Source organism: Amia ocellicauda, chromosome 4 (genome assembly GCF_036373705.1).
Source record: "Amia ocellicauda isolate fAmiCal2 chromosome 4, fAmiCal2.hap1, whole genome shotgun sequence".
Taxonomy (NCBI): Eukaryota; Metazoa; Chordata; class Actinopteri; order Amiiformes; family Amiidae; genus Amia; species Amia ocellicauda.
The window spans coordinates 39777420-39803466 of NC_089853.1; the positions used below are offsets into that span (position 1 = coordinate 39777420).

Consider the following 26047-nt stretch of genomic DNA (forward strand, 5'->3'; position numbering starts at 1 on the left):
CGGGCGTGTACAGTCTCGCATGGGGTGAAATCAGTAGTTCGGCTGATCCTGCACAGAGATGCTTTTGCAGCAGTGAAGCATCAGCAGCTACTGGCGCAGAGTGATTTAAAACCAGCAAACAAAGAAAGAACAACTTCTCCTTAAAGAAGCTTGGCCACTTGTCCATTTCAGAAAGTTACAGAAAACCCTACCCCACCTACAGTTTGGAATAGCCAAGAAGATTGGGGTCCAGCAGAGAAAAGCGGTAGGAGAATTGTTTGGGCAGCACACGTGCCTCACCGCCCACACCAGGTGTTTTACAACAAGGGCTCAAGCTGACTGGTCCACAGGTGATGATAATAGGATCCACAGAGGAGCCGCTCCGAGATATAATAAGTAGTCAATTAAAAACAGGAAGACAGAGGAAAGTGCTGAATCATTGTGGGCCGAGACAGACTGCAGACTGAAAGAGGATTTTCAGGTTTTTATTTGTTTACAGCAGTGTCGCAAGCTGACTCACCACTGTAAATTATGTGAAGCTGGACACATGGCTGACCACAAGCACAGTGACAACCACGTGAAACACAGCAGCAGAGATTGACAGCAAAGACAGGCCAGACTGTGCTGACAGAGCAGAGCAGAAGCAGAAGCCATTGTAAACACTGCTACATAAACACATTCAACCCCCTATCCTTATTATTATTTTACTGTATATTTCTCCCTTACTTCTGAACAGTAAAAACATTAAAATATTATTATTCATTTTCATTTTTTTAATCTGTGCCGGTGTGTATAATGACTCCCACTCGAGAATCAATATCAAATCACAGTATGGGGCTGAAGGTCTCTCACTTCCACAGCAACATCGCGTGAATGAGTAGCCAAGCGAAAAAGGAATGTACATATTTGAATTGTTGTTGCCTGCTTTCTTTCTGACAAGTTGTTTTCTAACACGTAACCAAGAACTTGAACCAGGAAGCTCTGGAGAGCAAAACCTTATCTCAAAACCTATGAAAACAAAACCTGCCTGCACATTAACTGTTTCAGAGCTTTCCAGACAATCTGTAGCGGAGGTGCAGCTGCAGTGCCTGGCGTTGTGTCTCAGCTACGGTGTGTGAGTCATTGCATTTTTGTGAAAAGTTCTCAGTTTGGCAGGGAGGCATTTTACACTCAAGGTTTCTCCTTATCTTGGAGTGCCAGAATAGAGATATGAAGGCTGACGGTTGTAAAAAGCTAACCATCAAAACTGAGACACTGAAAGAAGTGATCAGAATAGACACACACAAAAGACTGAAGTAACAAACACAGTCTTGTTATATTTATATATGTATCCCGGCCACCTGATGTGAAGGGGATTTTTGTCATGAATGCATGAGTGCCTTGTTGTACAAGACATGGGTGAAAGAGAGAAAGAGAAAGAGAAAGAGAAAGAGAATTAATAACAAAAACAACACAGGACTCCTCTGAACCTGTGTGTGAGTGAAGATATAGACAAATAGACACGTACCCTGACTACCTGCTGCTTTGTGTGGTCTGCAGCCCACATCCTCCCATACTGCAGGACAGATGTTTTCAAACAGCCAAACCACAGGACAGATGCAAGTGCTCAAAGCACCCCCTGCATTTTGTTATGTGTGCATTTATTTATTGATTTTGGTTTTAAGGGTAATTCCAAAGTAGTGCCTGGGCCTTTGGATTAAGGGAAAATTTTTATCATATGAGATCTGACCGAAATTACAGTAGAGCCTATGGTTCTTGAGTATAGTGCCTTTCAGTCGCAGTGCTCTCCTAAAATTAAAGAAAAACAACAAAACAACAAAATTCAATTCATTGGAGGGTGCATATCAACAGGTCTGTAGGACGTATGCTCGCACAGTCTAACAGGACATGAGACAGTTACAGTAATAAACATTATGATCGAGAAACAACATATAGCACGTCTGCCTCTGTTAGCATGACCTTGGGGACCGAGGATAAGGGCTGTTTGTGTCTGCACGACCCTGCAGTGGACATTAAAAGACACAGTCTCGACCTCCTGCCATAATCTTCAGCTCACACACACACACACACACACGCCCTGGCAGCTGAGACGCATCCACGGCAGGGCTGTTACGACACGACTCGGTTTTTGAGGTGAAGGTTTTTATGACTGATTACGTTTATCAGCTGCCCGTGAGAGATGAGCCAGGATAACAACCATCCTCAGCTACAACACAGTCACCGCGCCTGCAGAGGACAGACGTGCATACTACAATGAAAGGTATCACGCCAATGAATTAATAGTAAAAACAGTTCTATTCTAAATGATTGCATTTGGTTTGATATGAATGAATAAGTCTCTCCTTGCATACATCTACAGTCCGTATACGCGAAATGCTACATGCAATTCAATTCAATTATAAGTGCAAGCACGCATATCGCGGTACAGACCGTGGCGCACACTGGACCGACACCGCCGTCTTCTTGATTGTTTTTGTTTTTCTTGCCGAACTTATCCATGGGGGGGGCGTGTCCTGTCACCCCATTGGCTGGCGGCAACATCACACAGTAAACAGGCTCGTCACGCGGCCGGGAGAGCGGCGGGCTGGGGCGCGAGCTGTGCGGGATCATTGCGTGTGGAAATCCGTGCAAAGCGGCAGCGCCGGCGTTGAGCGGGGAACGGCTCTGTGCACCGCGCACAACATAAGCAGGCGTTTATTCATTCGCCGTCGGCAACGCATTGCAAAGAGCAGACGGGCCGGACAGGGACAATGCTGCTGCACGCCGCGGCACGGGAAGCGAGCCTGCTCGCCAGAGGCTGGAAGTTCACTAGAGGTGTACAAGTTGCGGCCGGGGCAGGGCAGAGGAGTCCCACCTGGGCCCGGGGCGATACCTGCTCTGATCTGGTTTGGCTGGGGGAATCTGACCTCCACAACCTGCAGTCTGTGACCGGAGGCGCTGCGGGAGCAAGCCGGGGCAACGTGCTCCTAAAGCGCCCGACCTCAGTGGATCACAGCGGCTGGGGGGCTTGCAAAACCATGGACTGCGTGCCACACTGGGGGCAGAGTTGGTCTGCGACGGGGACAGTGGCCCCAGCCCCGGTGCGGTGGACTCGCAATACAACAAGTGGGCGATGGGGACACAGCCCGCACCCAGACAGCAGTCGGGCGGCTCTCTGGGGGGCAGGGGGCAGCCTCCTGGCGGTCCACAGGCAGGGCGCGCTGGACCCGGTGCTGTTCTGGGCAGCGAGGCGTTTCTATCTGCTGTCTCCTGCGGGCAGGGGGCAAGCCAAGGCCGGAGCAGCGCCAGACGCCGGCGAGAAACCGCAGACAGGAGCCGACCACCTCGACCTGACTTCCAAATCCAGTGAGGTAATACGAGTATCCCCCCGCTATTACTTATAAACAAGTATTTGTGTTTATTTGTGTGCAAGTACACTGACAGTTTTGATATCTGAAGCTAGGTCACGCTTCTGCTAGCTATAATAGAACGATTATATAACTTTTCCCTGTATGCATGCAGTTAAGAAATGGCTGATGCCTCATATCACGACTATATATATATTAGCTTGTGCATCGATCTGTATAAATGCTTTTTACAATGATGAAGAAAAGCTGCGTCCTTATCGTTATGTAACTGGGCATGACTGCGCTGCAACACACTCCAGGGCTAACGATGCAGACCAAGCCTTTGTGTTTAATGGCCCAGAAGCGATGAAAGCATCGCGGGAGTTTTGTGTGTCTTATGAACAAGTTGTTTCTGTGATGCAAAACTGTATCTGTTGCATGTTGCAATTTCCCCTCATGATGGACAGCTCTGTGCCACAAGGGCGCAAACGGCGAGTCTAGTCCCTCACCCGGAGCCGCCTGCTCACTCTTTCTGTCCCTCCCTCCGCCCAGGCTTTCCACCATGAGCCGCGGGGTGCCCGCCTGGCATGACACGCTTCTCCCTGCTCTTCATGGGCTGCCTCACCTCGCTGGAGGTACAGCCCCTAGAGGCAGCACCGTCCCCAAATATTCCCACTGTGCACTATACACACTTCCCCCGCTTTGTTCTCTGAGCTATACTATCAGTCTCACACCGCCTACAACACACACTTTGGCAACGATTAGTAATGGCAAAATGTGAACAACTGACTACAGTTTGTTGGTGGGCATGTGTGTGAAATCTGTAGTGGCTTGTCCCTATATATTTGGGTATTACTTCATGACACTAACCCTACCCACGGAAACAAAACTGTTCTTACCAAATTACCATTTTGTGTGACTCTCTTAAGGTTTAGAGTTTAGGCCCCAAACGGAGGCCAGAATTTAGACCACTTGGCCCTGGTTTTACACACACATATTCACAATATTTTCTGTTTTTGTTTAGACATTTCTTCTGGCCACACAAACAGGTTAGTGCCACCCTGCAGGGCCAATACCAGGCGCACACCCTCATTCTGTCCTTGGGCGAATTTATTTTGGAGCTGTTCTGCTAAATCAGCAAGGTTTCATTTTACTTTTTTTTTTTTTTTTATAAACTGTCAGAAGAGCCCAAGTAAATCAAAGGCAAGAAAATGCAACCTTAGCAGTTGATTGTGTGCCTGTATTCAGGGAAGTCTTCAAGATGAAAAAACGATGTTCTGCGCCGCTGTGGTTTTCGCACCCATTTCATCTTAGTTTCCTCATGCGTGTGCTCCCCGTAACTCCTTACTTAAGTAACAGATGTTGCCTATGCGAGCAACCCTGTATCCTCTCAAAATGGCGGCTGTTAACACCACTGTTGAACGGGTGAACGGGCTGAGGAATGGGGTGAAGGCTCTGTGACAAATCACCCAGCACAATATGGAGCGCATTCAACCACTTGCCTGTCCTTTGTGTTTGCCTACGTTTAGGTGTGAGACATTTTTTCCCAATTTAAGGGGTCTGGGATGCTACTGCCCTTCTCTTTGTTGCCAAGAGAAGGAAAGCCCCTTCTGAGTGTCCTCTACCACACATGGGATCACCACCTCCCTTTCCCCCTATCAGCTGTCCACCTTGATGATCCATTACCCCCCCCCCTATACAGGATGTAGATTATACAATTATACACTATACAGCACCTGGTTATACAAGCTTCAGGCTACTGTATATCAGCCAGAACCAGGTGCAGGATCATGTTGTGCTGGTAACTTTATTGGGGGGGGGACTGCATTAGACTGACAAATGGAGACCGAGGATTCATAATACCAGCTCCACTGCTTCTTGGCCACCTGTGTACCCTGTCCCACGGAGCTCTGTGTGTGGATTCTGTCATGTGCTGCCACAACCGGGTTTATTCTTAGGTTTATATTCATAGTTTGTACTCCCGGTTCCAGCTCGATGTAATCCTACCCTGACAACCCCCCCGTCCCCGAAAACACACACACACACACACACACACGTGCCACAGTCGCTGTATCCTCTGCGCCTGTGTTTAAAAACGAAAACAAAACGTCTGTTTCTGATGATGGACCGTCACGCTGCGCAGTTGCTGGTGATGGTGCCAGTGATAGTGGCGATAAACTAATGCGAATGGAAGGGGGGAGAGTTGTTATCTGTGCCAGACAGGAACAGCACTGATCCACCCAGTTGGTCTGGCGCAGTCTCTCTCATGACCTGACACACGACTGCTTACTCAGGGAGCTGATGTTTGCACTCCGGCAAACAAAGCCCTCCTCTCTCGTGGCTTTTGTTTATTGTTGGCTGTTGGCTGAGCTAACATCCCCCCCCGCCATTTATTTATTTTCCTTCCAAATGAGGAGAAATACCCAAACTCTCCTCTCCACCTTCGGCACACTGAGGTTCCAGTGTCAGCGATGCACAGATGGCTGGGCGGGACATTCAGGGCTGATCCACGGGAAGGGTGCCACTGCATCCGGTCAGCTGAAGGGTCGTGGCTTACTAAAATTAGCCCCAACATTCAGAGCCGAGTTATTTCCTGTGTCAAACCCTCCAAACGACCTTTTGTCTTTTCTTCCTGTCTTTTCTTCTGTCCTTTTCCGAAATTCATTCAGTCCCCCAGTCCCTTATGTTTCTCTTCCTTTTTCTCCTTTCCCCCCTTCTCTTGTTTGTTTATCATTTTTTCTCCGCCGCTCCCCCACCCGGTCCTCATTAAATTACTTGGGGAAACTGTTTGCCAATAGAAGGAGAGTTGGCTTTGCACGGTCTTCTTACACACCCCTGCTGCCTCCTCTGTTATCTCACACAAACAGCCCTGCTCAGCTGCCACTGTTTTCCATAGTGAAATCTGACACTTTTGTGTTTTCTGTAGTTTGTGTATGTTTTTTTTTTGTTTTGTTGATGTTCTTTTTTTCTTTTGTTGACTTTGGCTTTCCTGTCAGAGGAGGAAAAGTACAGCAGTTTGCCCTCTGTCTCTGTGTCACTCTTCCTGTTACTTCTGTGACTCAATTTTGGGATTGCTTGTTAACAAACCGATACATGATAGCTGTTGCTGTACTTTTAACTATTAACCGATGACTGACTGGAGCTAAAGTCAGACCTCGGGATCGAGGAGATTTGCTTGAACAGTTCTGACACCCAAAGCTGTATTCTTGAACTATTATCATTCTCATTTTAATAGGGTGTTTATATTTTTGTAACTGCATAAATAGCCGGTGTCCTGGGGCTGTACTCTGCATTCTTATTACACATAGCTGCCTGACTCTCTGTCTGCTGCTTATTGTTTCTCTAATTGGGAAGTGCGAGGACTAAACCCCCCCCCCCCACACACCTTCTCAGTCTGCAGGTGTGTCCTCGAGCCAGGGGACGAGCCAGGAGGTCAAGCCCAGCAAGGCCCAGCAGCTGAGGAAGGTGTTCAAGGAGTACGGAGCGGTGGGCGTCACGTTCCATGTGGGAATATCCCTCATGTCTTTGGGAATTTTCTACCTGGCCATCTCCAGGTGAGTGAAGCTGGCAGTGCCCCCCCTTGCACAGCCTGGTGACAGGTGTCTGGTGGCTCATAGGAGCAGCAGGCTGCGGCAAGGCTAAAGCAGTTTAACAATCAATCCATAAAATGAGCCAATAAAACAGGCTTTTATATGCTAGGTTGCATCGTGCTCCTGAGCCGTCTCGCCCTGTTTGTATTCTGGCACCGCGCTGATGGGAGTGAAATCTGCGTCCAGTCGTATTGTTCTTCGTATCAAAAGGGGGGGTTGTAAGGTGGGTATGCGCAGCCAGCAGACCCGTGAAGATGTCGAGTGGCAGAGCGCCAGGCTGCCATTGTGACCACCAGCCTGTTCTCTCAGCTTCTGCTTGCCCGGCCTTTTCTTCGCCTCACTGGGGCTCCATTGTTTGTCCCGTGTTCGTGGGCAGCTCCACGGGCCGGCTATCTGGGTCCCTGCCCGGGGTCACTGCAGTGCCCTGGCCTGCGACACACCGCAGCCTGGTGGCAGAGACCGGTTAACAGAGTTCAGTTGGGGATAGATAGACCGAGAGAGAGAGAGACAAAGCGTGTGTGTGTGTTTGTCTGTATGTATGTGAGTGAATGCTCTACAGCCTAGCAACCCGAGACAGTGGGGTAAGTGGAGTATCGGATGTCTAAACAGAGTGCTTGTTGACCCCTGCAGGCCATGTGTCCGTGGCGCCTGATGCAAGGATGATGGATTCATTAGTTTGTGTGTGGAAACAACGCAGCAGCAGAAAACTATTAAACAACCGACAAAACAAGTGCAGCATCCATTCCCCAGTGGGACAGTAGCTGTTGTTTTGGTGTATTTCACCTCCATAATCTCTGATTCCTTTGTACACTGAATACTGAGTTCTGTGCAGAATAGCGACCTCATCTTAGTATTCTGCCCACAGTGTGTTCTCCCTGCACACACAGTACTCTCTGCCCTCGCCCTGTACCTCTCTCTCAGACGCTCTCCCTGCTGCTCCTGGAAGATGACTGCATGGGTAATGGCTGGTGATGTAGCTGGGTAGCATTGACAGTAACTTGCATGAGAGCCCTGTCTCCTAGCAACGCGGAGGGAAATAATGGTGCATGCTAATGGAGGCTCAGTCACGTGGAGGCCTTAGTGTCATTAGTGTGTTTCAAGCTTTTTGGTCTTGGCTGTTGCCTGATTTAATAAACAGAAGAAGGTTTTCGTTGGTCGACGCGTCCCTCCCTGTCCCCCTCTGCAGCAAAAGTCTCTTGTTGAAGTGCTGCTCCTTTTGTTTCCTCCTTGTTTTCCACGCAACAGGTTGTCAAACTGTAAACCGCCTTTTGTGTTCATGGTCAGCTGAGATCTTGCCTCAAAGCCCTGTTGCGTAACTTTTGATTTTGTTTTTGCAGTGATGTGCCGCCCACATGCCGCTGTAAGCAAATGTAGGCCAGTTTTGCAAGAAATTTGAATTTCTGAAATCCTTCAAAACGTGTCTCGCTGAATGTGTGGAACTGTTCGAAGCAGGCAGAGATGGCCAGCTGGGACAGATGATGTGATTGGCTGCTGGACACTCTTGACATTCTTATGATTTCTCAATGTGGTGGTACCTGAGTGGATAAGCCACTACTCAGTGGGTGTGTGCCAGAGCAGAGACTTGGGGTGTGGCTGGGTGGGGACTGAGAACCTGGTATCACATCTAACAGTATACTTGACTGAATGTTGTATAGACAATTTGAGACACACGTTCATCTAGAAGAGCTCACTATTCTTTCTGACGCTCGGTGGTAGAGAGCTGCTCACCTGTTCTCCCTGTGGTTTCAGATCAACAATCTCCTTTGTACGACTGTAAACAAAGAGCTGGTGGCTCCCTGCGCTCCAAATGCAGTTGCTTCCTTACATGTCATCTCTGTATTCTGGGAACAATAAACATTAAGTAAAGCCCTGATAATCTGTGAACTAACTTGCTAACAGACAGAAGTCACCTTTGCCCTGCTGTTGTACTCAGGGTTGCGCCACCCCAGGCAGATTTGATTTTGAGTGGGAAGCATATTTCCATGACACAGACAAGACTTGTGAGACTTGACATTTTTAGACACAGCTGTGTATGACATGTGCAGATGGATTCCTTTAGAGGAGTTTCAGTGTTTATAAGCAGGTTTGAGGAAGTGCACAGTTCCCTCTTATCTAGTCTGTATTTAATTGTGTGGTGGAAGACTGGCTTCCATCCCTCATGGTCACTCTTGGGGCTGCTGTCTGGCGTACTCCTGTTGTGTGTTGTGGCTTGAAAGCATCAATAACATTTTTCAATGAATGTGGGATTAAACTGCCGGTGACCCCAGAAGTCGTTTTCAGTTCGGTTCGCCTTTCTCTGTTCAAGTTGAATTTCAACCTTTCTGACACCGGAAACCAGAAATCTCTCTGCTGTCTCTTACATCATTCACCTCCACACAGAACCCCAGTACTGATCCTGCTGTCATGGCTGCAGAGCAACAAGCTATCGAATGCCCAGGTGATGCAGGTTTTAGGTTACATTGGCTGTTGGTTTTAGGTTTGAGGAAGGGAAGCTGAGAGAGAGGTGGGGTGGGTTGTTGGAAAGTGTTATTGTGACTCTAAGATGGCCTCCTGCTTGTGTCTCTGCAGTGGGGTGAACATGACAGCGCTGCTCTTCAAGCTGGGCTTCAGTGAGGCGGTGGTCCAGTCCAGGATGGCGGCCGGCACCAGCACCTTTGTCCTGGCCTACGCCGCCCACAAGCTCTTTGCCCCGGTGCGCATCAGCATCACGCTGGTGTGTGTGCCGCTCCTCGTCAGACACTTCCGCAAGACCGGCCTGTTCAAGCCCCCGGCCTCCAGCCCCTGAGGGACCGAGAGGACTCCTGACCACCCCCTCACCCCGCCCTCCCCCAGTTTTTCCTTCCTGCCTTCCGTCCTTGCTGAGCTGCTGAAGGGTCTCCTCTCGCCCCACCCCCCTCCACGGCATTACCAGCAGTGACGTGCTCTTGCTTGTTTCTTAAAAATTATTACTTTAAAAACATTTTATTATTTTAAATGTTGTGTCCCATCCGTCAGCAGACAGACTCGCACCTGAGACGAGCCCCTTCACCGGAGAGACGAGGCTGTGGACGCTCACTGCGGGGGTGTTTCTTGGTGTGTCTGCGGCCTCCTTGTGCCTGTGAAAGCCACCGCTCTCCTCCTTCCCCTGGCTATTTTTAGCCGGATTGTCCCTGCAGGTGTTTGAACACGGGCCCTCGAGGATTAGTGTCAGAGCAGCAGGGGGAGAGATGGAGGGGGGAACTGAGAAACGTCTTTGTGTGCCGATCAACTGTGTGTCCACAGAGGAGCCTGAAGAGTCTATTTAATGCCAGACTGGGCAGAATAAACTTGAAAAAAAAAAAGACTGATTTAGATGATTGTGCACAAAACAAGAAAAAAAACCATTGAGGATGATTCATGTTTACAATCAAATCTTTCCTTCTACACTTGAATGCAGAATGCTTGTGAAGGACTCGCATCGCAGGACGGAAGCAAGCCTGGCTGAGGCGCTGCACTAACTGGTTGTTAATGAAGCTCTGTGGGGAGACAGGGTGCGGCGGGGTGTGTGCATTAGCCTGTGGAAACCCAGTGACGCTCCCTGTCCCCTCGGCCAGTGTGTGAAGTCATTGCTGTTTATTTCATTGTGTGCGTTCACAGTGGGCCCCAACTCGAGTTGCTTTATAAGGTCAGGTTGTACACCACACAAAATAAGTTTTAATTGTGTTTATTATTATAATAAGGCCCAATGTCATTCAGGATAAAAGTTTCTGAGGAGGCTGCTGGGCAGTAAAGAGCTGCAGTGATGTTACTCCTGGCGGCGGGGCTCCTCACTGCTGTGCAGTGCGACCAGTCGAACTTTGATAAAGAAACCAAAAACACACAATGCACTTCAGTACGAAACATATTCATGACTTAAAGGAATAACTTAAGCTTCTCTTTTGTTTCTTCCCAGGATTTAAAATGAATGATGTGTATTTAAGAATAACTTTAAAGCTTTAAATGTGTGTGTGTTATGGGTCCAGTGTGTAGAGCAGTTTGCAGTGGGAAAGGGATGCAGAAGAACTGGTTTGACCGGTAGGAGAGAAAAACAAAGACGTTTAGGACTCTGGCACTTGTGCACACCCCTCGCCCGCACCGCACTCGCCTGTGTGATTCTGTTTGAAAGCTATTCTGGGTATTTTCTGATTTAGAGCTGTTTGATTTATTAAATGAGGAACCTTGAATCCGTTTTTCTGTTGTGTGTTTGTCGCGGTGTCGTTTGTGACAACAGATCTGCCATTATCAGTTCTGCTAGTGTGACTACTGGAGTGTGAGTGAGTGTGAGTGAGTGTGTAATCTAGTATCTCTGCAGGCATGTCTGTCAGTGTATATATTTTATGTTGCATTCATTTTGGGATTCTGTGCGATTCAAATTTATATTCTGTGTCTTAATGTATGCCAAGGAATTCAGCAAGTGTCAGTGTGGAGGACTAATCGTTCTTAAGCAGATAAGGTTAAGAAGTTGGACCATAAAGCCTGGAGGTAAGTTGCAGGAGTTTAACTGCATGGGCACCTCGGAGGGTAATGGTTTAAGGGTGTTCCCTAAGCTGCACTGATGCTAGTTTGCAGACTTTCATTTATTTTAATTGTATTTAAACAAAAGCGCTTCTGTGTTTTAAAATCATCCTGGAGACATCATGAAAATAATAGCAAAACCTAAAGTTATGGGATTGGCAGTTACTTAAAATAATTTAAATGTTGTGTCTCAAGATAATTGGTTCTGGTGCTGAGTTGCTGTTGGCTACAGTGAAGAAATAACTATGTAATTCATACCGAGATATTAATATGACCTACATAATACTGCAGTACTACAGTAAGATTACAATATCTGTACTTTTAAAGAATTGCAAGTGAGCACATTTTTTCTTTCAAATATGTGTTAAGGGCAATTCAAGGACAGTTATTGACTCCTCCTTAATTTGCTGTGATTTTGACATGTTAATTGTAATGTTTTAAAAACTGCACAATTGTACTATATGGAACTCCAAACGTGGTGCGTGGGAATCGAGCTGCCAAATTGTCCACGGCTGTGTGGTCTGTGCTGCGAGTTTCCCACCCCCTTTGCCTGCAGGCTTTTGTTTTCCCTCACAGCCACAGCAAAAGAAATCAAGAACATAAACATTGTAATGCAATGCACTGCCATCTAATGGCAGCAGAAGGAACTACCTGTATGAGACAGTTCCACAAAATATTTCCTCACGTTTTAAATATTAAATCGCCAAGTGCTGGGTTGTTCTAAAGAGCTATAGGGAAACTTCCCCATATTACTTCCTTCCCAGCATTAAGTGTTAGTATGTACATGCATACGTTTATATACATGTATACACACATACTATCTGGCATAATATGGGCTATATATATATATATATATATATATATATATATATATATATATATATATATATATATATATACACACACACACATCTAAGCATTTATATGTATATATAGTATAAATACATGCATGTAAATATATGTAAGCATATACATTCATTACATATGTTTATAGCTGTCCGTGTGTCTGTATATATATATAATGTATGTGTATATTGATATTTCCTTGTGTGTAACTCAATAACAGACGCCAGACCAGACAACCTTACTTTATATCTGGTAAATGCACGTTTATACAAGTAATACGAGCTTCCACACCACCCCTCCCTAAGCCCCACAGAGAGACACAATTCAGTTCATTGATGATTTATTTTGGTATGGAAAAGAAATCTAAAAAGATATACATTTTTAAGAAACAAAGAAAGAAACAAAACCACATGAACAAGCATACAGGCCGAAACTGCGTGCGCGATATATACTGCATCACAACCCCATTCGCTCCATTACACACACCAGCAACACACACATACACACAGAATATAGTGTTCTAGAAGAGACCTGGTTACACACAATCCATTATATTATATACACATTTAAAACAGTACTTAGATCCTAAGTCTTTTAATTTTTTTTATATCTTTTTTTTTTTTTAAAGTGCAAAAAAGCTTGTCTATTCCTATGTAAAAGAGCAGTTCACTAATGGATGAGACTTCCACAGTTCCCCCCACCCTGGACTTCTCTTGCTCTCCCCTGCAGTAAAAGCTGGCCATTGCACTTGAACAAGAGAGACGTCGGGACAGAGTATGCTAGGCAACACAGACCAGCACCCCCCTCCCTCCCGAGACATCCCACTGCGATGGAGCCCGAGGCAGAGAGGTGGGACTGGTGCTACAGTATCACAGAAACTGAAGAACACTTAAGGTTTTACAGTAGTGGCCCCTCCTGCCCCCCCACCATCACAACACACAGAGGTGACACACCAGTCCTTGGGGTACACTGATATGGGGGTTTGCAAAGCAAGAATCTTTCAAACTTCCCATTTATATATATGTATATATATTTTTTTTTTACATAGAGATCATCCTGCTAGAATAAGTTACTTATTTACTTGAATGTGGGGGAAAAATTAAATTAAACACATGACTCAGTGGAAGACGATCAGAAGGGTGTTCTAACTGCCCTGTTTGTTGTCTTCTCCCGCTGGACCGAGCGCCCAGGTTACGGGGACAAGTTCAATTAAGGTTTCAATTAAGTAATTAAGCTCAGGTGCAACAAAACCCAGCAGCACAGCAGGCCCCATGAACAGAGCTGGGAACTCCTGCTGTCGGGAAGAATAAATTGCTGCTGGAGCAAGAGCAGTGGGCAGAAACACAGCATCTTGGCCAACTGTGCTTCTGAACATCAGGAGACAGAAATTAATAAGTAATGAAACACAAAAAGAATGACTAACCAAGTGTGAACCACAGTGGGTGGAAGCAGCAGAGTCCTTCCTCTTCAACACATAGGCCCGACCCCAGCAACCAGATGAGTGGTTGAAGGCCAAGGGATATTTTGGCAATGGTGCACAGTTTAGCACAACTACTACAGGAGAGAAGAAGGATGGGACAGCCAGGACAGGGCGATGCGAGGTGGAGAAGAGGAAGGCAGAGGACATGACCACAAAAAAAAACTTCAAGAGTAAGTCACACAAGAGCCTTAAACCACACGGCGGACACGTGCAGGAAGAGACACAGCTGCTGTGTTTGCAGTTTAATACGCAGGGGATTAGGACAGATTCCTACGTGCATGAGAGAGAGAGAGAGAGAGAGAGAAAGGAGGAGAAGAAGGAGTGACTGTTCTCCAGCGTTTTGCGGCACCCCTTCTCTCGGTCTCCCTCTCTCTGCACAGATGACAATCCTCCCACCTCCCCATCTCTCTAGCGCCCGAAGGTCTCCTGCGAGGCGTACACCATGTAGAGGAAGCCGTCCTCGTCCTTCTCCTGCTCATAGGTCTCGGCGATGGCTGTCGACACGCTCACCATGCTGTGCTGGTTCACCAGCAGGAAGAAGGCCTGTGTGGGGTTCAACTGCAGCCGGCGCCTGATGGAGAGAGCGTGAGGGAGGGGGAAAGATAAGGTGTCAGAAATTCAGGGTAATGGGCATAGAGCATTACCACCGCCCCCCAGTCCTAGAGTGTACAGTGAGGGGAAAAAAATATTTGCCCACTGACAAAGAAATGATCAGTCTATAATTTTAATGGTAGGTGTATTTTAACAGTGAGAGACAGAATAACAACAACAAAATCCAGAAAAACGCATTTCAAAAAAGTTATACATTGATTTGCATGTTAATGAGGGAAATAAGTATTTGATCCCCTATCAATCAGCAAGATTTCTGGCTCCCAGGTGTCTTTTATACAGGTAACGAGCTGAGATTAGGAGCACTCTCTTAAAGGGAGTGCTCCTAATCTCAGCTCGTTACCTGTATAAAAGACACCTGTCCACAGAAGCAATCAATCAATCAGATTCCAAACTCTCCACCATGGCCAAGACCAAAGAGCTGTCCAAGGATGTCAGGGACAAGACTGTAGACCTACACAAGGCTGGAATGGGCTACAAGACCATCGCCAAGCAGCTTGGTAAGAAGGTGACAACAGTTGGTGCGATTATTCGCAAATGGAAGAAACACAAAATAACTGTCAGTCTCCCTCGGTCTGGGGCTCCATGCAAGATCTCGCCTCGTGGAGTTTCAATGATCATGAGAATGGTGAGGAATCAGCCCAGAACTACACGGGAGGATCTTGTTAATGATCTCAAGGCAGCTGGACCATAGTCACCAAGAAAACAATTGGTAACACACTATGCCATGAAGGACTGAAATCCTGCAGCGCCCGCAAGGTCCCCCTACTCAAGAAAGCACATGTACAGGCCTGTCTGAAGTTTGCCAGTGAACATCTGAATGATTCAGAGGAGAACTGGGTGAAAGTGTTGTGGTCAGATGAGACCAAATTCGAGCTCTTTGGCATCAACTCAACTTGCCGTGTTTGGAGGAGGAGGAATGACCCCAAGAAGACCATCCCCACCGTCAAACATGGAGGTGGAAACATTATGCTTTGGGGGTGTTTTTCTGCTAAGGGGACAGGACAACTGCACCGCATCAAAGGGACGATGGACGGGGCCATGTACCGTCAAATCTTGGGTGAGAACCTTATTCCCTCAGCCAGGGCATTGAAAATGGGTCGTGGATGGTATTCCAGCATGACAATGACCCAAAACACACAGCCAAGGCAACAAAGGAGTGGCTCAAGAAGAAGCACATTAAGGTCCTGGAGTGGCCTAGCCAGTCTCCAGACCTTAATCCCATAGAAAATCTGTGGAGGGAGCTGAAGGTTCGAGTTGCCAAACGTCAGCCTCGAAACCTGAATGACTTGGAGAGGATCTGCAAAGAGGAGTGGGACAAAATCCCTCCTGAGATGTGTGCAAACCTGGTGGCCAACTACAAGAAACGTCTGACCTCTGTGATTGCCAACAAGGGTTTTGCCACCAAGTACTAAGTCGAAGGGGTCAAATACTTATTTCACTCATTAACATGCAAATCAATTTATAACTTTTTTGAAATGCGTTTTTCTGGATTTTTTTGTTGTTATTCTGTCTCTAACTGTTAAAATACACCTACCATTAAAATTATAGACTGATCATTTCTTTGTCAGTGGGCAAATCAGCAGGGGATCAAATACTTTTTTCCCCTAACTGTATACAGTGCAGTGCTCCGGCCATTTCAAATGCCACAACAGGGATTGTCAGAGTTGGGAGTGAGGAACGAAACTATTCCATGAGCAAACCTCGTCCACCTGGTGCTGTCCTGGTCTCTGCTCCCCAGTGACAGGGATGAGAACCTGTGGGGGTAGAGGGCCTGCATGCTTTTTTTTTTCCTCTCTCTGTGAGGTCTGGCACTGTTTTTTCAGACCTCACAGAACGTCTTAAAATAAGCATCCGGAGGAGTTGCATCTTGGCCTCAGCATCACGCATTTCCTGCTGTCTACAAGTAGGCTGAGGCACTGTTGCTATAAATACTGGAGAAGTGGGCTTTGTGTCAGGGCTGCTGGGGGGCATTCTGTTCACCCTGCATCACCGTCGTGTCACTTACTCAGAACTGCTTATTGTCAGGCTGCCGGGGGGGTGTAGAGAGAAGGTGGCACACTGCAGACTGAAAGGCACCACAAATCCACTGCTGGTGACAGTGACAAATTGGACAGGAGTGCGTGCAGACGCTCATATCGCAGGACAGAGGCCGGCTGGGCTCACCTGATGATCTTGACCAGCTCGCTCATGTTGACATGATCAGGGACCAGGAACTTGGTTTTGTCCAGAACAGGCAGCTGCTTCTCTCCCTTGTACCTCTCAATGATCACCTGCAGGGGGCGACAAACATAACATGGGTTCAAAATCACAGCTCTCTCACACATGGCATTCAGGCGGCTTTATTCAGCACTGACTTCAGAATCAGGGCCTACTCTGTGGTCTGATGGTGTGTGTGTGTGGGGGTGAATACCGTCTCATACCACAACACAACCAGAAACAAAATAAAACTAAAATGAACACACCCTTCAAAACTGAGGCAGGCGGTGGGGAGGAGAGAGCACTGAGGAGTGATCAGAGCAAGAGAGATTAAGACAAAGCAGCAGAATATTGGCATAAATCCCACCCTGCCAGCTGGAGGTCCAATGGCACCCCACACACTCACGCCCCACCTTAAAGGGCCCATTAACCCCCGCTAATGATGCCCAACAGGCCGAATCCCTGCAGCACAGGCCGTCTGACCCTCAGACCCTCCAGCCACTGCGTTGGTCAGCGTGAGTCCCAGAGCCATAATCTGCTGCCTTTGTCAGACAGGGCCTCAGCAGGCTTCTACAGTCTCCTGCCCTTGATGTTAGTCTGGCATGGTGTGAAAATAAACAAAAAAGCTATATTTTATAAATTATTCTTAATTTTTTGGTTGGGTTGTGTCCCTCTGACTCAGTATCCAATTATTTTGTTGTGTGTGTCTTTTTTTATCTTTGTCACAAGGTGTGTCCACACAGCAGGCTAGCTTCTCTTTAAGATGAAAACTGTTCTGTTCTGTGTATTGTTTCACATCTCTTGGCAGCTTAGAAGGATGGAAACAATTATTTCTGGTCAAACAGCCGAATGAAAAACAAATAAACAAACGGGTCAATGAGAAAAATGCCTTCTCCGGTCCAGTGCAAATCCGAGATTCTGGAATCAACCCAACAATAACAAAACGGTGCTGATTTCGGTCATTGGCTTGAACGGTATCAGGGCTACACAGGATGGGAGAGGGGGAGGGGGCTGCTATGTGCTAATTATTTTTATTTGGCAGCCCAGGGACAGAGAGAGAGAGAAAAAGAGAGATGGGGAGACAGAAAGAGAAAGTGTTCAATGTTAACCACATCTCCCTCAGAACAATCTGCTATGGACTATGTGTGCTGCAGTGTCGCTAGGCAGACTGGGGAGACAGGGAAGGGCCTGGACAAGATGTACACCCCCAGAGAGAGAGAGCTCAGGGGCAGCGTGCAGAGGGGGGGGGGCTTTCATATACAGATGTGTTTTAAACTCAGATAGTTATCTCTTTCAACAGGGGATGGGGTTTATACAGGAAATACTCGATAAGCTGGGGAGGGGGAAGGGGGTGAACAGATTAATTTGTTTCTGCATTCTGGGCCATCAGCATAGCAGTGCTGCTCTGGTTAAAAAGAGTGCCTTCATTAATATCCTCAGACAGGAATGTGTTGTGCAGTGCAGGGCTAGATCGGAGCTATCCACAAACACCAGACACACATGCATATACACAGACATAACTCCTATCTGCCTACAGGATCCTGCATTAGACGCACTGAAAAGCTATCTTATGCACAGAGAGAGAGGAAGAAAGAAAAATAAGCGAGAAAAAAACAACAAAAAAACACTTGCAAACTAACAAAGATCGAACGTTTATGCAAAGTTATTTTAGGATGCGCTTGCCAGAGCATCAACAGCACAGCCCTGCAGGGGGAGTCTGTGGATAGGGGTCTGAGGCAGGGAACAGACGCGTCTAAAATAGTCAGGAAAACTGGGATTGAAGAGCCTTACCGGGATTTTGTTGGGGTGCTGCTCCCGGATCTGCTGCACCTCCTTACAGCGCTCGGCTGGGAAGAGGAAGAGGAATAGGAGAGACACCATTGAGAACAGCGCTCACCACAGACATGGCACCATGATCATATTATTATCATTGTTATTACTGTGATTATCATTATTGCAGGCCCACACTGCTCAGCAGCCCCACCGATCCCCCTCCTGTGGTAGCTGGGCAGCATCGCAGCAGGCATGGTTACCCCCCTACAGTCCCCGGGCCTGTAGAGTTGATTATTATTGCTGCTCCAAACAGGACCCTCTACAATGTGAACTGCCACAAAACTGCCACGCATTCTCCAGCATGTAGTACCACAGAGGCACTGAGATCCGGCACATAAACAATATGGACGGATGGGGGTTGACACTGTGTGGGATTTAAAAAAAAAAACATTGTGACAGACAACAGAGGGGGGAGGGGAGGCAGAGGGTCGGGAAAAGCAAGCCGGAGGCAGATCTTGAAATGAGAGACCGGCAGCCACAGCAGCTGTGTTACATTAGGGCAGTAATGCTGTGCATGCCTCTGCACAACAACAGCCAGCGAGCCCCTCCCCACTACAAAGTTGTGACCCCGCTTCCTGTTGACCTGACCAATGGCAGCCACGTCCTTGTCCTCTAGTTACTTACACCAGTCAGCTGAGTGACAGCGTGACCAGAGACCTCTACCAAAACAAACACAGGCTACAGTCGTAAAGGGCCAACAGACCGTGGCCACGGGTTAAGCAGATTAACTAATCAAGTGGCTCCCGGCACACAAAAAATGTCCATTTAGGACAGGAGTGTGCGCAGATGCTTCACTTGCTTAAGTGGAGGGACAAAACAACATTGAGGGGCACAACACACTGAATTACTTATGAAACTATTGTAGTCTACAGTAGTTGCCTTGTCATGCTTTAGTTTTGTTTTTAAACGTATGGGGTTTAACTATTAGCTAAATCAAATTTAAGTAATTCAATGTATGCCCTGCCAACATCTCAGTTTCTCTCATGCCATCCACCCTTTTCCATGGGGCAGAGGAGAGCTGTGGCCTGATGCTTTTGCCCCCTGCCAGGAGTATAAACCAAGCAGGCCTCAGCTGAGGACAGCTTAGGGGTTTCCCCAGGGGCTGACAGACCCTCCCTCTCTGGAGGCTTACTTGATGACACGCTGGAGGTGAATCACTGTTTTTTTCATGATGTAATCAACTGCAACACACTCACACTCTCACTGTAAATGACACCGACACTGTGACACACTCAGACACACTCCCACACACCAGCAGCTATGCACATTGCTCACATGATCTGAAAGCGCTTGCGGCCAGGGCCTCCATCAGAGAACGACCGCCTCCAGCTTCAATCGGCAGAGCGAGCTTCAAGACTGAAGACTGACAGTGTGTAGGAGTCTGTGGGAACAGAGTTGCTGCCACCGCCTCCACGACCAACACTCACACTGGGCTCCTCGGATCTCCCGGCTCGGACCACCCCAGCCAGCCATGTCACCATCACTGGACCCCTCGGCCATATGCCATTAAACTGCTTCAGCTTTCAGTGCAGTTTCTAGACAGGCGGGCCCCCAATCCTGGTTCTGAGAGAGCGGGGAGAGCTGCTGGGGGTGCGGCTCCACCTGGATCCCGCTTAGAGACACAGGCACCACCAAATCCTAAGCAATTAATTCTTCAGCAGTTGCAGTGGCCTGCAGTCTGTACAAGGCCTGACTAAATACAACACCACCACCACCTGGCACACCTGTACAACCCGGCACATCCCTGTCTCACTCACTCTTTCATACCTGCTCCCCTTCCTTCCCCTCTGTCCCTGGCTCTGGCTCTGGACATGAGAGGCCTGACTCATGAGAAAAGTAGGAGCACATTCATACCGCCACATTTTTGTCATCAAGCTGCAGGCTCTCTCTCTCACACCAGCAGCCCAGCGATACCTTCCCCCCTGTGCTGACAGGCTTCTACACATACTCAACGAGGGGACAGGGAGAGGAAACAAAAAAAACATAAATATCAAAGCGGGGCGACTGACGGCTTGTTTTGCATATCTGGCTCTACTGTAATCTTCATTCAGCACCACCTGGGCGACACAATAACTGTCAGCCCGCTGCTCCTCATGACGCCCTGGCTGATCTGATCACAGCACTGGCGGCTGCAGGCTGTGCAGTTGTGTGCCGAAAGCCTGCATGGAGAACCTCCCTGCACCGAAAGACATCCAGGCTCCTCCTCGCATCAGACACATTCAGACACACCAGCTGAACGACAATGGCAATGCATCCATTTATGTACATTTATTTATGTCTGATGCATGTGTGTGTGTTTAACTGTATACCTCTGTCATCTGTGCACAATCAGGCAGTGGTGCCAGCACTTGAGCAGAGCATCACAGTGCCGTACAGGAGGAGACGGTGCAGCTGTGGAGAGACCTCCCCTATGATAAGAGGGGAAAGGTTTCCTGTTCCTCCCAGTTCCCAGGAGTAGGGCAGCACTCTGCAAGATCTGCCCCGGTGAGCTGGCCTCCCACCTCTCTCCAAGTCACTGATGCTATCACGGGCAGTGGGAGAGCAAGCTAAACTGGCAATAGTTGAGAGCCCACCAGAAACCAGTGCCTGAAGACCTACATACAGTCAGGATTGGGGGACGCCTAGATCAGGGCACTGCACCCCCTAAAGAACAGTGCAAACCATACCTTACTAAAGTGCACTCCACGCCTGGATAAGCAGCACATCTCGCCTCACTAGCCCAGGGCTCTGACTCGGCCCACTGAGACACCGATGCACTGGAAGGAGTCGAGGCCTTGTTGTGGTTTTGGTTGTTATTTTATTAAGCAGTAATAGCCGAATGAAAACCTCTTTAAAATATCAAAGCCAAACAAAATGTTTTATGTACATCTTCCCCCTCTTCCTCTTCTTGTTCCTACTGGATTGAAAGTAAACTAAATTGATTTGCAAAAGGCCAGACAAGACCCCTTTGTCCCAGGGTATTTGCATGTTATCTGCTTTCAGTTGAGAGGCATACTAAGGATGGTCCCAAGTACCAGGCAGCTTATCTTCTCTGCGGCTGTGTACCAGACCACAATGCAATGCTGCTGCAATGGAGTTACCTGCCTCCTACCCTCCAGTCTTTATTTGCACCGATTAAGCAATACAGTAATTTGGAGGACAGCGGCTTCTTGTGGTTGGCTGCTTTTGTTGATAAAGTCAGCTTAACCGTTATGATTTTTATTTTATGTTTTATGTAAAGAGAATGGTCAAGGACATTAGTCTTTTTTATGTATTCCCCCCCTCCCCTCTCAAATGCTCAAAAAAATTAATAAAAACAAATAGAAAAGCTTCCCTAGCACTGCAATGTGAAAATAAAAACAATCCCGCCTGGAATCCCTTCATAATTTGTATGATCTATAAAGAATGCTTTGCTTATTTGACAATATATTAGAATAGGTGGATTTAGATCAATCTGGTCAACCTGACACTTGTCCAGCAGCGCCAGCATGTCAGGTTGTGTTTCCCTGCTGAACTGGACTTCTGATTCCTCACAAGATATCAAAAAACTGTGCAATTCTTAACGTGTTGGTGACAATCAGACGGTCGATCAATAACACGACTGGGACCCTCTGGGGCCACCGTCCATGTCATCACCCTGCTCCGTCAGGCCAGCACTGGCTTCTCACTCATCATTCATGTCTCTAACGTCATGCATTGGCAGTTTAGGGAAATGACGAACTGGTTGTCGGCGTCATTTTTCTTGAAGCATACAGAGCATGTATGCATGTTTACTGGCAGAACAACACCGCCCTGACCGACCCACCGCTCTCCTTCAACACAACATATAGCAGATGATACAATAATCAACTTTAAAACAAATGATCAATCGTGTATGTATTAAACGGTAAGATATACATGAATATATCAATCTACCCATATATATATATATAGCGAGAGAGAGATAGAGACAACACTGATATCATTATTTGTGATGCTACTTTGTTCTTTTAATTCAGGTACAGGTAATAATATTATTATTAACTACGATCAATACAGGCCTGTTTTTTCATCCCATTCCTTATTGTTCAATTAATTTTGTCCCAAACAACAGAAAAAACACAGAGATGAGTGTTTATAAAGCTCGCAATTTAACCGAAAACACCCGAGCTGGGCCCGAACCGGACCGGGCCTCTGGACGGGCTGTCACGGCCCCTGCGGTCAGCACACTGCGGCCACACGACAGCGGCCCTGCCGTAACAGAAGCACAAAGCCCCGCACACGACACTTACCAAACGTCCTCCTTTGTTTAAAAGGTCTGTCGGAAGGCATGGCTGTCTGGGAATATGCGCCCGATGTGGAGACGGCTCTGCTGGCCTTTGTTTGGCTGTGTGGGCGCTGCTGTTTTGCAAGAGGCTGGATCTCGCTGCACCCAGGCAGCGCTCGGGACAATGCAATACACCCACAGTGACGTCACCCGCGCACCTTAAAGGGAAGGGGTCTCTATTCCGCAACGTGTGTACCGGGGAATCTTAGCCGACACTGAAAAATAAAATAACGTCATGTATAGTGTACAACTATAACATGCCTAAATGTTAAAACTGCGACCAAGGGAGATTCATTTCAATGTCTGTTTTTAAAATCTTCCGACATTACTTTTTTATCGCAAGATGGATAAGTGTCGCATCTTGACTGCGTTGCGGATAATTTGGTTGTTTTCTGCACACGGCCTAATGCTCTGTCGCCGCCCTTGCCAGTGTAAATCAACAAGCCTGGTCTACGCCATTTGCACAGCCACTGCGAGGGTATCGTGTTAGCGATTGCGGTTCACACGGAGGTGTCGCAGTGAAGCTGCTGTCTATACTTACACAGCGGACATGACAGCACATCCCCGCCGAGCCAACGCAAGAAAGCGTTGACAGCATTTGTCTATAGTTTCTCTGACTTGCTATATGAAAATAATCATACATAAGCGTATAGATATCAGTTTATCGGGAAAAGACATTTATTCCCTAAGTATCCAATCTTAAAATCATATGGGTATCGGCATTCAATCGATTTCTGCCAATCGCTGCCTCTATCGCTACCAACAATTGACCAGAAATTAACCAATCGCAGCCTGTATCACCAAGAATTGGCCGATAATTAGCCAATCACGGGCTGTATCGCTACCAAAAAAGTACCTAGTGTCAGCCAATCACAGACTGTATAATAAGTATTGACCGAAAATCAGCCAATCACAGACTGTATAATAAGAATTGACCGAAAATCAGCCAATCGCAGCCTCTATCGCCACCAATAGACATTAGCCTATCATTTATTAAATTTCTAGCCGAATAAACTTTTTTCATCCATCCATCCATCTTCGAAACCGCTTATCCTGGCGTGGGTTAAGCTTTTTTCAATGCGTGTGAATTTGTATAGGCCTATATTGTTGTTGTACTTTACACGTTTGTTGTTCTCTGCGGTGAACAGGTACGTTTCGGCCAGTTCCAGACATTTGTGTGTGTGTGGAAAAATGATATCCAGTGTATTTTTGAAAAATAAATACAAAATATATATTTTTTCTGAAGCAAACAGATACCCTATTTTAAACAATGCAGAACTAGTTTATTGCTGTTGCTGTTTACATTGTGCGCAGGTGCCACAGTAAAGCTGCCGTCTTCTGCCCGGTGAAAAAAGCAGCGTCTGAATATGAATTGAAATCCATTCTCTAAATGGTCATTAATATATGTATCAAGTATAACAATATGTTTAACAATGTAATAATAATAATAATAATAATAATAATAATAATAATAATAATAATATACAATGGAGATGGCAGAAAATGTTCCCAAGTCATCCAGCAAAATGTCTTTATAAATTCTCTGATTATGAAAATAGTAATACATGTACTTAGGTTTTAGAATATCAGGTGCAGGCACTTATACCCTAGATGACAACTTTTAGAATGATAACTGGGTCGGGATTCGATTCTAGATTCTAGAACCTCCTTCGAATCAGTGTCAAGGTTCGGATGTGAGGTGAGGGGCAACAGAGTAACGGGTCATTTCCCAAAACCGGCGCCTCGTTAGCGCAGTAGGTAGCGCGTCAGTCTCATAATCTGAAGGTCGTGAGTTCGATCCTCACACGGGGCAGTGGCTTTTTATTTGTAAGGGATTGTTACATGTTAGTTTTATGGGTAAATAAATACACGAAGAAAACATGTCCTCGTTCGTGATGTTGGTTACAATGTTTTGATTTGTTATTCTTGTAGCTATACATCTAAGCGCTAGCAAACCCCTTACAAACACTACACCCTATTGCTGTATGCACTGAACCGACATGAAGGAAGACGAAAAGACAAAGCAGAAACTATCGGTGGAGTACAGGTTCTTTATTTGATTCGTCAAATAGTAGCGTTTCATCAAGAAAACATTAGCGTTCATGTTTTTTCTGGCGAGGCTTTAAAATCCTGGGCTCTGCAGCGGAGAGTGTAAAGCGGTGATATAGCGCCACCCAGCGGATGCGTGCGTATCGTCATGAAATTATCACGAAAGAATTGCGGGATATTCAAACAAATCGACATACGAACATCTTTAATGTAATTGATACTAACACTGACAGGGCATTCAGATTCTCTAACCTTCAGTGTAATATATTTTTAAATATTTAATAGATATATATATCGTGAAGAGCCCAGTATTATTACAAATACTATTTAGGTGTTATGGTATGCTCTGTGCATTGTCCCTGTACTTTTCCATGCTGATAAACCTGAGGAGTTAAACCTAATATTGGATGACACTGTAATTTAAGGTTTTGCAGAAATGTGTTATAGATAAGTTGCTGTTGCTAGACAGAATGAAAGACAATTTAACTTCCTGATGATTGCATTACAGTAGAAACAAATAATGCCATCTTCAATTATTATAATTATTGGCACCTGTGAGATGTTATGAAAGCTGTAACCAAAGAGGTGCTTAAATCAATTGCCTTAAAAACACCTGTTTTCCGAGAGACTGTTTGAGGGATTTCCCAAATACTCTCTCCTAGGCGTGCCTGAATAATAACCAAGCTTCTAAATAAACTGCACTACCAGTTCATTAACAAAGCTTGTATCATATCAATTGTAAATGGAAATGATTGTGCCGTATAGGTACATTTATTAACAGGCACAGACCAATTACTTGCATTGGTGGGAAGGAAAGAAACAGGGCATGGTTATCTTCATATTCAGTAACTGCATCATGCAGGACAGGGTCACAGTGAGCTGGTGCCTAACTTGGCAGACACAGGGCACACCATGCACACGCACATACGTGTAGCACAGTCAATCAACCATGTGGGAGGCATGCTTCCCCACGCAAATCAGTTTTTTTTTCCCATGACTTTTCCATTATCATTTTCTGATTTTCCATGAATAAATTATTTATTTGTTTATAACAAAAATGCTGGAAAGTTGGAAATGTACACAGAAAATAATTAGGATATTGATCAACACAATAGGAAAGAACCACATAATCAGCTTTCCTCCTCCCCTTACAGCCATCCAATCCACCCACTTTAATAAAACATGCTACCATCAACTAATAAAGAGCACACAAAGATGTAAATGCAAAATGAAACCTAGTACTGTCTGATCAATGTATAGGTAGTATAAATGTTAATATACAAAACAACATTAACAATCTGTATTTTAATAATTGTAGCAGTAATTCTGAACTGGCTTG

The 26047-nt window shown here is 46.4% G+C and overlaps 2 protein-coding genes and 1 non-coding gene across 3 annotated transcripts; 2 read left to right on the plus strand and 1 right to left on the minus strand.

Moving 5' to 3' along the window:
* Positions 1–2234: 2234 nt before the first annotated feature.
* fam210b (family with sequence similarity 210 member B) lies at positions 2235–11076 on the plus strand. Its single transcript, XM_066702153.1, has 3 exons — positions 2235–3329; positions 6699–6859; positions 9464–11076. Exons 1-3 carry the CDS (start codon positions 2730–2732, stop codon positions 9678–9680), a joined length of 978 nt encoding a protein of 325 aa, XP_066558250.1. The 5' UTR covers positions 2235–2729; the 3' UTR covers positions 9681–11076.
* A 1500-nt stretch (positions 11077–12576) lies between these two features.
* map1lc3a (microtubule-associated protein 1 light chain 3 alpha) lies at positions 12577–23288 on the minus strand. Its single transcript, XM_066702155.1, has 5 exons — positions 23201–23288; positions 22625–22874; positions 18333–18388; positions 16509–16615; positions 12577–14304 (listed from the first exon to the last, which is right to left on the minus strand). The coding sequence occupies exons 2-5, from the start codon at positions 22662–22664 to the stop codon at positions 14142–14144; spliced, it is 366 nt and encodes a 121-aa protein (XP_066558252.1). The 5' UTR covers positions 22665–22874; positions 23201–23288; the 3' UTR covers positions 12577–14141.
* A 1111-nt stretch (positions 23289–24399) lies between these two features.
* On the plus strand, positions 24400–24472 carry trnam-cau (transfer RNA methionine (anticodon CAU)). The gene has a single exon. It is a non-coding gene; the product is annotated as a tRNA-Met (tRNA).
* Positions 24473–26047: the final 1575 nt, after the last annotated feature.